This window comes from Morone saxatilis, unplaced genomic scaffold (assembly GCF_004916995.1).
Source record: "Morone saxatilis isolate NCDOM2014 unplaced genomic scaffold, NCSU_SB_2.0 Contig2, whole genome shotgun sequence".
Lineage (NCBI taxonomy): Eukaryota > Metazoa > Chordata > Actinopteri > Moronidae > Morone > Morone saxatilis.
Genome location: NW_023339762.1, coordinates 1,568,458 through 1,582,394, shown reverse-complemented (window position 1 = coordinate 1,582,394; position 13,937 = coordinate 1,568,458). Strand labels below are relative to the sequence as shown.

The following is a 13,937-nucleotide window of genomic DNA, read 5'->3' as shown; positions in this document are numbered from 1 at the left end:
ACTGGTTTAAAACTCAAAACTTCATAATGGGACAGAAAAACAGTACTAGTAATAATAATAATAATAATAATAATAATAATAATAACACATTCATAGGATCTGCAATTTAAAAACAGATTTTAAGATCCTACAAAAGCAGTATTTCCATACTGACCTCCTCATCTCGTCATGGTAGAACTCAGACTTGCAGGTCATCATGTGTCTTTGCTCGGGATTGTCGTTCTCTTGGCTTCTAACCCCACCGAACACATAGAGCTCCTGGCCGACACCGCACGCCACCGAACCAAACCTGCCCAGGAAAATAAATGGGAATTAAAGAGATAGGATTGAGCAATATGGATCAGATCTTCAATTCGGATATATATGTTATTTTATTTGGCCATATTAATATATAACAGGATTATAGATATTGAAAACTTGACCATAAAACAGTACATTTAGTGAAATATCTACAGTTGTCTAATTGTGTAAGACTTTATAACATTAAAGCAAAAGTCATAAAATTACAACATTGTCAAAAAGCAATCCTGCTTTGTAACATTCCTCACAATGACCTAAAACAACTGGAGAAATGTGACAAATTTAGAGAATATAATTAATTAGTTGACAAATTTAGATAATATAATATAAACAGTGTGGTCACTGTATATATTATCACCCACCCCTATTTTGAGACAAAACACAAAAACAAGGTTAATGTGACAGAGCAAACATGATCAGATCAAATGAATTTTAAATAATTCTTTACTGCAGTAGCTTCATTATTTTTATTTTGTTTTTAATTTTGTTGAGTTTTGTTTCAGGAATTTCCAGAGTGGTTTGCTCGTTTCAGTTTAGTTTTCATTGTTTTAAAATGTTTTAGTGTTACGTTTTAGTTTTATTATAATATGTGGGATATTTAAGAAGTTCAGAATAGTTTAAACACAAACACACTGACATAGTTGACTAAATTGAAAGACATTTCCTGTTAATTTTTATATGATTTTGGTTAGTTTTTTAAGTATATAACTCACTTTAAGTATATAACTGACTGTTTTTCACACTTAGCCTCAGTTTTAAGTGAGTTTTAATTAACTATAATAACCTTGCAATGTAGTGATGTTTCAAGCTGAGTTGAGTTGAGTGGTGTCTACATAAAAGGTCACTCTCCTACACACCTGTCAGAGCTCAGTGTATACGTTGGTTTCATCTTTAAATGTCATTGTCCATGGTGTCTTTAGCATCCCTAATACATTAATAGTACAACCATTCAAGACAAACCGAAAGACTGAATCTTTCTTCACATCTTAATATCACATGTTCTGCTATGACTAACAAGTGAACATATGACTATATATGACTCAACAGCCTCACTTACAGCTACTTGAGCAACATTTTGATGTAATTTAAGGGTTGACAAAATGAAAACAAAACTGACAGAGGTGGGAGTGCGACAGTAACCATGGAGCCATGTTTCTTTTCTTGTTGTGCAATACAAACAAGACCAAACTGAAGTTTAATGTTTGTCCTATATAGCAACTGCGTACAACATGTGACAAAAAGATTTTCAATGGACAGAAACGAGAAGATAACAAGACAATGCCATGTGAGGAAGAAAACAGATACTGACTTTAAAGTGCTTGGATGTCAGCTGATCCAATCATAGATCCTCTTTCTTTCCTGTTCAGACCACAACAGCGAACACAAACACAAGTTGTCTTTACCTTCTCTCTTTCAGAGGGCAGAGGCCAGTCCACTGTTGGGTTTTGGGGTCAAAGCATTCAACAGAGTCAAACAGCTTTCCGTAAGAGCCCCCACCCATGGCATAGATCTTCTTATTCATGGAGGCGTAGCAGCCGACCTGAGAGAGAAGACAGACACAGCTGTACAAGTCGCAGCATGTGGGTAGCGGTTCACTGTGTCAAAATGAATCCCTTGGTCTAAGTTCTGTTAAATTTCTGAACACGTCCGCACAAGGGCTGTAATGGCCCTGGGCCCATTCTGTGTGGTCATTTTAGCTACTTTGTTAGTCTACTAGCTTACTGTCACACTGTCCAGACAAAGAGAGAGGTCTGGTGTGAGAGAATAAAAAAAAAAAGGCAACAACCAATTAATGAGGCAGGAAAAGTCGTTGGTAAAGTTTTGTGCCTCAGGTCTTCCAGGTCCCCCTTCATCTGGACTATTGTTTAGTGCAGAAATTAATAAATAATGAAAGATAATTCATATGCAACAATTTTTAGTTGTAAGTATTTTTTGCCTCTATTTTGATATTTCCAAGAAATGATGGCAGGGGCAGAACTGAATTATTTAACACGTTAACGTAAAAAGAAATCAAAGATTCATCAATAATCAAAAACTAATCCTAAATTGCAGCCCTTTTTTTATTATAGATCATTTTAATTTTAAATAATATTCTAAAACTTCAAACCACTGCTAATGGGGCCTCTAACTTTAATCAGCGGGTGTGTTTGTTTTTGGGAGAGGAGGAGGACCTCTGGGATAACTGGGCTTCCAGTAGAACCTCCGAACCATGAACACTGGAAGGAATCCTAACAGGGAGAAGCTGGACTGCAATGATGGCAATTCTCCCATGATCCCACGCTACTTCACAATGACACTTTGTCTTTTATCGTCATCTTGATGTGACAGACCTCCAAATGACATACTGTACGTTTAAATGATGAAACTGATGTGGAAATGTATCAGTGGATTTACTAAGAGAAGCAGTGCAGAGTTCCTCGCACTCACAATGCTACAACACCAAAAGCTCAGCATGGTGTGTTTGGTCAGTGTGTGGGAGAGAGACATTGTGTGTCTGTGCTCAGGGAGTCAGGTGTACTTAGTTTCGTGGAGCAGTAAACTGCGAATCTAACGGTTAATGCTCAGTATGAATGACAGTTTATCAGAAAATCACCTGTGGTGTTCAGAGGAGGAGCACTGAAGGACCACACTCAGTATTGTGAGATATATTCATCAGATATTCAGATTTTGTTCATTTCAGTGCATTTATTTAGAACCGTAAACAGACGGTTTCACTGGAACTACTTAACAGGAATAAATCGACACCCAGCAGCCAATGAGAATCGAGTTTTCACCAAGACCATAATGTCTATTAATTGTTACTGAGATTTAGTAGACTGTAGATCTGATATTACAACATTACATTTAAAAATAAAGTGGGGATTTAAGACCTATTTTGTGACACTATTATGGTACATGTTCTGCTGTTCTGTGAATGTGATATTTGCATGCGTGTTGTTACCTTGCGGATCATGGTCATGCTGGTCTGCATTTTCCAGGTATTCAAGTGAGGGTCAAACACTTCAACAGTGATCAGCTCCGTTGCTTCGTTCTCTCCTCCGAGAACGTAGATCAGACCGTCCAGCTCGACCACACCAAAGTTCTGACGAGCCTACGTACATCAGTGACATGATGATCAAACCACAGAAATGTCCCAGGACAGAACCACCTAGAAATATACTTTTATTTCTTTTGCTTGGCTTTTATGTCTCAGTGTGTTTTGATTTGCTTTAAGGTAGTGGTTTACACACAATCTTAATATTATGAATAATATATTGGTATTGTTTAGAGCGTTCAACAGTATATAGTCATGTATTGTATGAATGACACCACTTGGTGAAGTCCGTGTCAATGCCTGTACTGCAAACCAGGGTTGAACCTGTTTTGCAGCACTGCTGACACCTAGTGGTCATGAAGTAAAATAACAAGAATATATATACATAATGTAACATGGCTGCAGAAACGTGCTTTGTATGATGGACTGATGATTTATCCTCCAAAAAATAAAAGAATAAATTCTGATAAAAACATTATAAATTCTCAGACAGAAATTCTACTGCAAAGATCACCCTCAGCTGTATATATGCTTATGATGGAGGGATACTTCTAACTGCTGAAACTTGAGGAAAAGTATGGTCACAAAAAGGGGAGAGTATACCTGCAGCATTGGGGGTATGGGGCTCCAGGTGTTGGAGTCAGGGTCGTATTTCTCTCCACTGTCCAGGACTGTGTTGTGTTCGTCTGTTCCGCCCATCACAAACAGGAAACCCTCTAACAGACAGGAAATGCATTGTTAATACTGACTCTACTACAGGAATTCTCTTCAGCTGTAATCCTGATAAAACAAAGGTTTGTTGAAGTAATTCCTGACATGGGCTACAGATGTTCTATCTACATCACTTCAGTTGTGATGGATGTACTGTCCTGGCCTAAGCCCAGCACTGACCGGCAGCGACCACCCCGTGGCCGAGGCGGGCTACGCTCATTGGCTGCAGCTCGATCCAGGCCTGTCTGTTGGTGTCGTAGAGCGGACACATGCAGTGCGTCACAGCAGTTGGCTTCCTGGTTCTGTACAGGACAAAAACCATTAGACCAGACAGGATGTGAGCCAACAGTGTGATCTGGGTCAGCTAAGCACTACTTCAGTGGTTGGTCTATACCGTAGATTGGCAGATTAGCAGAGTATGAACACTATGAGCAGAAAAGTCATTCTTATACATTCTCTCATTGAGCTAGCTTCTAGTTACAAAATAGTGAAATTAAAGTATTCCCCATTTTTCTGGGGACCCCTGGAAACCCTTCAAGGACCCCAGGTTAAGAACCACTGCACTAATTTAACCTCTTCCTCTGGTAAGACCACATTTCATAGTAAAATATACACCATTATTGTCTCTGTTACTGAGGGCTAAATCTCTGGCTCTCTCTAAATGACAGAAAACAGCCACATAACAACTAGGATTCAAGTGGGTTTTTAAAGGCAAGTTCTTATGATTCTGTGTTGAAACCGCTTTGAATGTACAGATTTTCAGAAATTCTGTAAATTTAAACTGTTATGTGTTTTTGTGGAGTGAAGTGGTAAACCTTTTGTAGGTAATGACTGGACACTAAAGATTGTGAATAGTAATGCTGGTGATAAATAATTATATAGAGTCCAAGGCCTTGTTTACAGCATTAACCTGCATCATGGGGGATCTGATCACAAGTGGACAGTTCTGAGTACTGATGTGAGGACACATTGAGATCCGATTGCTCAGACCACATTCGGAGGTGGTCTGGGATGCATGTGACCACATTCTTTTAGCAGGATGTACGCAAATGTGTACTGGGCCACATTGTTGGACAGCCTACTCAACTGACACATGAAACACACTGTCTGATTTCCATTTGGTTCACTGCACTGTGAACAATGTCACCCAATGGTTTGTTGAGTACCGTTCTGAAGCCTTGAGTTTGGTATTATGGCTGCCGCCATGTTGTTTTTTTTAAGCTGCCTAGTTTGACAGTTTGATCTGAGTTTGGTACGTTGAGCTCACTGAGAATTACTTATTTTATCATCCATTTTACTAAATGAACATCATGCTGTATGAAAGAAGACTGAGACCATAAACGGTAAACATGTCAAAACATGTCAAATTTGACAAAGTAACCAATATAAGCTACTTCTTTGTCACCTGTGAAGAAAGTCTCCAGACTCCCTTTTTTGTGAGTTGTGGAGTTAGGAGAAACCTTATAAACTTTGTAATGCTCTGTCCAGGACAAATTCTTCATTATTTCAGCCTTCTTGAAAATTTGGCATTTTTGCAACATTATACATTTAGTTTCTTTTGTGTGTGTGTCAAAAACGTGTCTGTCTGTCCCAGCGTGTAAGCTACTACTGTTGGGCCAACATTTAAAAATACCTTTAGTCTTTGCAAAAATAAATGATGTACGTGTTTATTTGCATGTGAAGTAGAGCTGGGAAGTGAGATCTGATCACAAGTGGCCACACCAGACGCATGCAAAGACACACTGTAATGCCAGGTGTTAACTGGTGTACTTTGAGCTGTCCACTTGTGCCAAGTATAAACAGGGCTCAAACATAATATAAAAGGTTAAAAAAGATGGCGGACAGTGACTTACTTGCGGTCCTCTCCTCCGGCGACAACTATACACTCTGAGTAACCTCTGGGTTTGAAGGCAGCGAGCAGAGCCTCACCCTGCAGAGCACCAGCACTCAGCACCGGCTGACAGTACTCTCTGATCACCTCCCTCATCAGCGGCTCCCCCATGGCCTGATGGGATACCAAGTTGTTACTCTGTTGATTCTATAAAGCAGACATTTGAAATGTGGAGAGCTCTCTACAGTTTCCCTACCTGCTCTCTCAGGTAACTGACATCCAGGCCTTGCAGCCACACTGCAGACATCACTTCCCTCATGTGGACCTGCAAATACAGGGAACAGGACTCACATTTTAATGACATTAAACGTCAAATTTGACAAACACAGTAAACAGTAACCAATAATGGCCACTTCTTTGTCACCCATGGAGAAAGTTCCCAGACTCTCTTTAAAAATCTCACAGTTTTGTGAGTTGTTGAGTGAGGAGAAACTTTAGAAACTTTGTGAAACGCTGTCTTCATCAAATTCTTAATTATTCGGGCAAACATTATACATTTAAACATGGTAGACCTGATGATATTCATACTGTGCAGAAATGAATAGAGACCAATGGATGCCTTCAAAACATTACATTTCTACATCACCAAAGTATGTCTGCAAAACACTGCACTGTATGTGACTTTTTGTTCATAAAACTCAAAGTAAGAGAGGGTAAACCAATGTCCTAATCTATCCTTCAAATGAACTTTACTGCTATAATGTGATATATTGCATTGCCTTTTTATTAAAAGCACAATGAAAATGTTATTTCAGCCAGTAAAATGTATTATTATTTTTCTCATCAGCAGTTGCTCAGTTTGTTGCTGGTCTGCATTTTTCATGACCTCTCTTATCTTCATACTGAACCTACAGTGAGCGTCACCCACCCTGCGGTCCTCTGGGTCGTGAGCGAACCATCGCACCACAGCCTCCAGCACGTGCCTTTCGTTGCCCACATTCAGCTTCTCCATGGCCAACACCTCGCAGAGCCGGTCCAGGGGCAGCTCCCTGAACTCCTCGGAGAGCCCCACATCGCCAAAATGTGTCTGCAGAAACTCGGTGGCGGCGTAGTGGACGTGGTAAAGGCAGTAGTGCAGAGAGAAGAGCCGGATGCCGATGCAGTTCTCTGCAGTGATGCAGCTCTCTAAGAACTGGCAGCAGAGGGACTTGAGGTCAGTCATGAGGAGCATGTCAGACGCCTGCACCATGTCCTGGATGGTCTCTTCACTCAAAGTGATCTGCGTGTGAAGGAAAGACCCACACATGCAGGTGGTGAGACAAAGAGGTAGGTAGAGCAATACAGGCCAAATGGATACCCACAATAATGTATAAGGATGGGCAGGAGACCACACCTAAAAACCTCAGCATGTCACTTTGCTTTAGCTTTCTAAAGCCTCTGCACTCACTTCACCGCTGAAGATATACTCCAAGATCTCTTTCATGATGGCCATGGAGACGCCCTGCAGCTCGATTCTGTACGTAGACCCATCTTCCTTTGGAGGATTGTAGTTCAGCTTGGTCCTAACAGGAAACCATTAACACAACTCAATACGACAAACATGAAAATCAAAACTAGAAACCTGAAGTACTTTGTGAAAGTGGACACGCCAATGTTGCTTTAACACTGTAAACACCCGTTAAAGATAACAAATGCATGATCTTATCTGGGCTGGTGTGACAGGCTCTGTGCTGGAGACCAGGGCAAATAGTCACTGCTAGGTTGTCTGACCTGATATAAGGGCTAGCAGCAGCCAGGATGTTTTTCTGGACAGGCAGCTCCTCTCCATCAACCACCAGCAGCGCATCGTGGAAACTGTGCTCTTGCCAGAAGACACGCAGGACCCTGAGGAGTTTCTGGGAATGTTGTGGGTCCGAAACTTTCGAACCGGTTTCACACTCAGAATGGGGCATGTCTATGCTTGACTGTAAACAAATAAACAGGGAACATTCATCAGTTCGGATCGCATTAAACAGGACACACAACACTAATGATATAAAAATTGGCCTATGAACAATTGGTTCATAGGCTGCTCATCTAATCCGTCATCTACAACAGTGGTTCACAACCTGAGGGTTGGGACCCCCACTAGGGGTCATGAGGGCTTCTTAATTTTAAGAGGTGCTAGAAAACTTAAAAAATATACACAGTAGGCCTATATCTCAGTATTTTGTTCACTTCTGTTAAAGAGAGTAAATTATCTAACAGAACAAAGGCCAAGCGTCAGGGAGAATATAACCTATTAAAGCTGCAGTAGGTCATTTTTATAAAAATAACTTTTTGTCATATTTACTGAAACGTTCACTGTATCCTGACAGTAGAACATGAGACAGATAATCTGAGAAACAATCAGCTTCTTCTGGCTCCTCCTAGTGCTCCTAATGGCATTTAAAAGAAATCCACAGGGCTTGAACGAAAACAACCAATCAGAGCCAAGAAAGATAGAAAGAGGCTTTGAGCTGGTGGCCTGAAGACAGTTGATTGTTGTGTTTCATTCACAGATTATCTGTCTGATGTACTTCTGTAAGAATATAGGAAAAGTTTCAGCAGATACAACAACATAGAACATATGGAAGTTACCTACTGCAGCTTTAAGTATGTGTGATTGTTACAATACATAATACAGACAGAAAATTGTATAAAAAGTTACTAGTTAGTTAAACAGGAAATAATCTGCTCAAGATTCATCCAAACCACTCATTTCAGACAAACTTCTTGCAGTTCACTGTTAAGGTTGAATACAGTTTTGAATATAATATATCCATAACCTGATGTTTACTCAATGATAGAAAATAGGTCCCTATGTTGGGAACAATTGATCTACACCAACACACCACAGTGGGCAGTGGCGAGCTGTAAACAACATTCAGACGTTAAAATGTAACTGAAATACTGTTCAGTGAATCACTTGTAAGCTGAATATTGTGGAAAAATAACGATTCATCTTGTGACTCTGAAACTGACAGGTTTCTAAATTTAGTTTGGCGAAGCAGCTGGTTAAAATGGTGCGTTAGGGCTAGGCTAGCAGCAAAACATCCGTCGGTAAACAACGTGTCAAAGACGACACAATGTCGGTAGCAATGGCATTTACAATTCAGCAGTGAAGGAGGTAACTTAGCTAACGTTAGCCTACTCTGGTTAGCCAAATTAGTGGTAAATGGTTAGAGCTGCACATTTACGTAGGCTTGAGCCCCAGCACTGTATGTTTACAATGGTTTAAACTTGTTATGTCATGTTTTCTATGTTAACAATTCAAGTTTACTCGTTTTAAGTGTCTTACCTTCAGACTGTGAAATGCGGTTTTCTTCTTTTATGGTCATAGGGCTGTACCTAACTACATTTAGGACAACATGAATCACTCCATGCGAGAATGTTGCAAGTGGACGTCAAGACATGTATTATGCTGCCTTAAAGTCAAAAGAAATATAGTAAATACAAAACTCCAATATTAATACACAGTTGTATGCATGTTAATATATAATTGTATGGGCTAAATGACTAACTAAAGAGAATACGAGACCATTCCGTGATTAAAGCTGTAAAAAAAAAGACAACTGATTAGTTGAATAACTTTAAATAAGATAAGTAAAAACTCGCCTTTTATTGTCACAGCCGTTTCCAGTGAATTCGTCTAACACCTGAATGCAGCATCAGCTAGGCGGAAGGCGTGTAAATAAACAACGTCCCAATACTTTAAAAGAAACCTTTGTGCCAATAGGATTGTGGATAAGTTACTTGTACGACACATATTACTACAGTTATATAACAGAATTTGTGTAACCTGTCTTTGCTAACTTAGACAAATAAAACGTAGCCGCGTGTTCATTGTCTGGGTTTCGAAATTGATATACAAAGTGAGAATCAAAAAGAAACTGAACGCGGCCACGAAACCTAACTGCCGGCATAAAGCCAGCAAGAATACTCCCAAACCGCATTTCCGGTGTGAGTACAAGCTTTTTGACCAACTAACGTTAGTATAGTGCTGGTATACTTTTCTGTAACAAAAATGAATGAATTAGTAAATCTTATTTTCATTGTATTTATTATACGGCCATAAGTGGCCGTACAGTAAATTCCGGGTCTGTTCAAGAGTACATAAGACTATTATTTGCGCTTTTATTTTGAAGGAAAAGTTGTCTATCCACTTTTATCTCTCGGTAACTTGAAACAGTCGCCGCCATAACTTTGGAGAAACGTTAACATCGTATTAAGGTAATAATACTGACTACTTGTGTAGGCTATGATGTTATTGTGCTGTGATAGCTAAGATAGAATTGTAACTACAACATTGTTTAAAAACTGTCCGTACTGGAGATAATGTGCTAGTCGTAGCACAAGTTTTTCGCGCTTCAATGATTAACCAGATACCAACTCCTCAGATACCGACACACATATGGACAATGGACGGTGATTTAACGTTAACAGTGTTGTGAGTCGGTGTTCAATTCGGTGTGTCTGATCCACCAACCAGCACTTTAAAAACGATCCGGCTCCCGTTCCAACACTTTTTTCCCACTGAAAGAGCGCAGCTACAACAAAGGCTGAACGCGCTGAGGGGACAAAATCTAAAGTTTATACAGAATACAGTTTATCTGTATGGATTATATAGATGCCGAATTGACAAGAAGACAGTAAACAAATAACGGCCTCTAGCTCTTGTTTCGAGAGTAACGTTTTGTCACCACCACGCAAACACAAGGTACTCTTTAAAGTGTGTATGTTTATACTACTTTTCGAATTAAACTTGATGTGCTAGTTATTAATGACTCCTGTCCTGATGAGATGTAGCTTGGAGAGCAATCGGCCTGGCAGTGTAAGATCTTGTAGTGTGTGTTGCTGATCAATCAGTAGTGTGCAAAGCAGGACTTTAAGACTCCCGCTTATAAGACTGAAAGTTGTAATGTGAACAGTACAGTGATCTGACGACTTGTGTATGTTTCGTTTGTAGCTCCCATGGTGATGCTGTGATGGAGAAACTACTGATCATGTAAATATTTGTCAGAGGGAACGTCACTGAGACACACAGTTACAGCTACAAACATGCCTCGGCCTGATCGGAACAGACTGTCTCCTTGGATAGAAAGTCTGATCCTGAGCTATGGCGGTGAGGAGGGGAACAGCAGCAGCAGTGGGCGGCTGAAGGCTCATGTCATTGGGGTGGGTCAGATGTCGCAGTCCCAGGCTCAGGGTTCTGAGAGCCCCACGGGGCTGCTCTTCCTCTCCGACGGGGTCCTCCAGATCCCCGCCATCCTCACTGTATCCGCCTGGGAGCATCTTCAGGAGCAGGAGGACCGCGAGTGTTTCACCAGTCTGCTCAACACCACAGTGTGCATTCAGGACTACCGGCTACAGTTCCACATGGCCCCGGAACAGACTAAATGCAGATTCTTCTTATCGGTTGGAGAGCTGGCTACCACTGCAGCCGGGCCAGTTAAAGAAAGCACCCCTTGCTGCACAACGCTGCCCTCCGTCAGGCTGAAGATCTGTAAGACGTGGAGGGACCTGCTAGGTCAGGAGATGCCGGATTCTCAGAAGAGCCAGTGTGGGTTTGATCTGTCGGAGCTGCTGGGGGAGTGGCAGCATGACTGTCTGCAGAACGTTCTGGATGATGTTAGGGAAAGGCTGATGGTAGTGAGCGGCCAGCCTGTGAGCCCGCAGCCCTCCACCTCGACTATCACATCATTGGTGACCCACCCTGACACATTCCCTGCCACGAGCTGGGATGTTGAAAGAGTCAGATATAAGAGGGAGAAAGGTTTCACTGTCCCCATAAAGTGTCTCCTCATCCCAGAGGAAGATGCTCAGCAGGTGCAGACTTCAAAGAATGTTGGAAGCAGAACGCCACATGGGCTTTCTGTCACCTCTGAGGACAGACAGAAGGATTTACCACAAGTCTGCAAACCTTCAGAGACCGCACAGCCTTCTGTTGATGATGCAGAGTGGCGGATACCCAAGCCAGTGGGTGTAAAGACGGATCAGGACATCAGCCAGAGCTCACCTCTTCCTGCGGAGGACAGCCTGCTGGATGATGATTTGATCGCCGTGGTGATCGACAGTGACATCAGACCTTTATCCAACCCGTGGGACATTTTTCCTCCACCAGGTGACACCTGCTCGTCCTCCGAAGCATCCCCAGTAGCAACACCGACCCGCTCATTGCACAATCCCACTGCTGCTGAGTCCAAGCTGGATCACGCTGCAGTCTTAACCAGCACGCAACGTCCTGTCCACAGCCCGAAGGAATCCCGGCAGACTTCAGAGCACAGCAAAGAAGAACACAGCTACCTCCCGCCGTACCAGAAACCGCCAAACTCAGCTAGCCTCTCCGCCTCTGCTGGCTCTTCAGCTTCAACTTCTGCGAGTCCACTGGAACCGTCAAAGCTGTATCCCGCCACAGATGAACACCGCGCTGACACAGTACAACAAAATCTTCCCGCCTTGGACCAAGAAAGTAAAACTTTGGAGAAGGACATGGAGGCTGTTGGAGGAACATGTAGAAAGGCAAAGAGAAAGAGAAGTGAACCCACACCAGAAGCACAAACCACCTTAGAGGACGAGGAAGAGGAGGAAGCTCAGCTCAGTGGGAGTCCTCCATCTTGGCTCTTTGACACTCAGGCGGGCTTCAGGGCAAATGAAGGCAGCAGTCACCACCAGGGTCAAACTGCAGGGACCGTCTTGAGACAAACCCCCAACATTCACAGCGATGGCAGGCCGTTCTGTTACTCTTACCAAGTGTCCGGACAAAATCTGCAGGATTTCAGTCAGTTCAAGGTTGCTGAATCCTGGCTGCACTGGGCGGTGAAGTATCTTGTTGTCCCAAAGCAGACAGATAATCCACACAACACGGAACACAGAACCTCCAATCAAATGGCATCTGACAGGACCGAGGTCACTTCTCTCTAGGTTCAAAACACATAGTGTTTCAGTTGCGGGGGTGGATAGAGGGATATTCGTGGGGTGTCTAGAGGGTGTCAGAAATATATGCTAATGTAATCACAAACAGTCCCATATATCAGTATTTGCTTGGAAAAGCCCACAAATGAAGATATCTAATTCAGAAAAACATTACTGTTGCACATTAGTCAGACATTTTTCCACTGAACTTAAGCCTATCACCATATCTGTAAAATGACAGACCACTAAATTATATGTCTTCATTTTTGTTTTTTAACATGTTAGTTTTTAAATGAATCTAAATAAATGTGTTAAATTTGACACCAAACTGGGATGGCCAGGCATTTTTTAGCCTCCCCTCTAGATCCGTCCCTGTTCAGCAGTTGTTTTCAGCCTGTTGGATATTACTGACAGAGTGTTGACTCATGTTCCAGGGCAGCTCTGTATTGTTTATTTTGTACGGTACAAGCAAAACCTTTTTTGTAAATTAATGTTGGTTCACGCTCACTGTGAAACATTTTAAGCTTGTTGAGCATAAATAAACTATAAAAAAAAGTTGACTTGCTCTCTTGAATAAACTAGAATAATTTGACAACAAACTTGACTGGACATCTGGATGTACTAAAATGTTTTAAATATTGTTAAGAAATGTGTATTGTTCATGCCGTAACAACTATGAAACAAAACCAACATGGGACCAATGATTTTCCTTCATACTTTCTTTTTTGCCAGCATGGAAGTAAAATGGGCTTAAAGCTCCAGTGTGTAACATTTAGGAGGACTCTATTGGCAGAAATGGAATATACATATTCATAGGTATTTTTTCATTGTGTATAATCACCTGAATATAGGAATCGTGTTCTTGTTCCTTTGGCATGAAATATTTTTATCTACAGACAGGTTGCCATGGAGTCCACCATGTACCTACTGTAGGCCCGAAGGGACAAACCAAATATTGGCTCTAGATTGGGGAGTTAGCATTCATGTCAATTTCAGCAAGTGTGACAAGTTACTTTAATAAAAATAACCCACTGCAGCTTTAACTCATCGGCAGTGCATGCTTGGAAGTCAAAGTCAAAAGTCAAAGTCAGCTTTATTTGTCAAATATGCTATACATGCACGACATAC

At 41.5% G+C, this 13,937-nt stretch overlaps 2 protein-coding genes across 4 annotated transcripts; one reads left to right on the top strand and one right to left on the bottom strand.

Moving 5' to 3' along the window:
• Positions 1–50: 50 nt before the first annotated feature.
• gan (gigaxonin) lies at positions 51–9,350 on the bottom strand. The gene is made up of 11 exons (XM_035664581.1): positions 9,196–9,350; positions 7,647–7,840; positions 7,324–7,438; positions 6,805–7,155; positions 6,133–6,201; positions 5,899–6,050; positions 4,226–4,347; positions 3,938–4,050; positions 3,242–3,391; positions 1,704–1,840; positions 51–289 (listed from the first exon to the last, which is right to left on the bottom strand). The coding sequence occupies exons 2-11, from the start codon at positions 7,826–7,828 to the stop codon at positions 91–93; spliced, it is 1,590 nt and encodes a 529-aa protein (XP_035520474.1). The 5' UTR covers positions 7,829–7,840; positions 9,196–9,350; the 3' UTR covers positions 51–90.
• acd (ACD shelterin complex subunit and telomerase recruitment factor) lies at positions 8,916–13,408 on the top strand. Of its 3 annotated transcripts, none has more exons than XM_035664579.1 (2): positions 8,916–9,024; positions 10,864–13,408. In XM_035664579.1, exon 2 carries the CDS (start codon positions 10,956–10,958, stop codon positions 12,816–12,818), a length of 1,863 nt encoding a protein of 620 aa, XP_035520472.1. In that variant the 5' UTR covers positions 8,916–9,024; positions 10,864–10,955; the 3' UTR covers positions 12,819–13,408. The 3 variants fall into 3 exon arrangements, with proteins under 3 accessions (XP_035520472.1, XP_035520471.1, XP_035520473.1); XM_035664578.1 differs by lacking the exon at positions 8,916–9,024 and adding an exon at positions 9,541–10,127; XM_035664580.1 differs by lacking the exon at positions 8,916–9,024 and adding an exon at positions 10,164–10,614.
• Positions 13,409–13,937: the final 529 nt, after the last annotated feature.

Coding starts and splice junctions, on each gene's coding strand:
- gan (XM_035664581.1), bottom strand. CDS start 7,828: ATGCCCCATTCTGAGTGTGAAACCGGTTCGAAAGTTTCGGACCCACAA. Junction 7,439..7,646: donor GCTGCTAGCCCTTATATCAG/GTCAGACAACCT, acceptor GTTTCCTGTTAG/GACCAAGCTGAACTACAATC. Junction 4,051..4,225: donor CCACGGGGTGGTCGCTGCCG/GTCAGTGCTGGG, acceptor CCTGTCTGTTAG/AGGGTTTCCTGTTTGTGATG.
- acd (XM_035664579.1), top strand. CDS start 10,956: ATGCCTCGGCCTGATCGGAACAGACTGTCTCCTTGGATAGAAAGTCTG.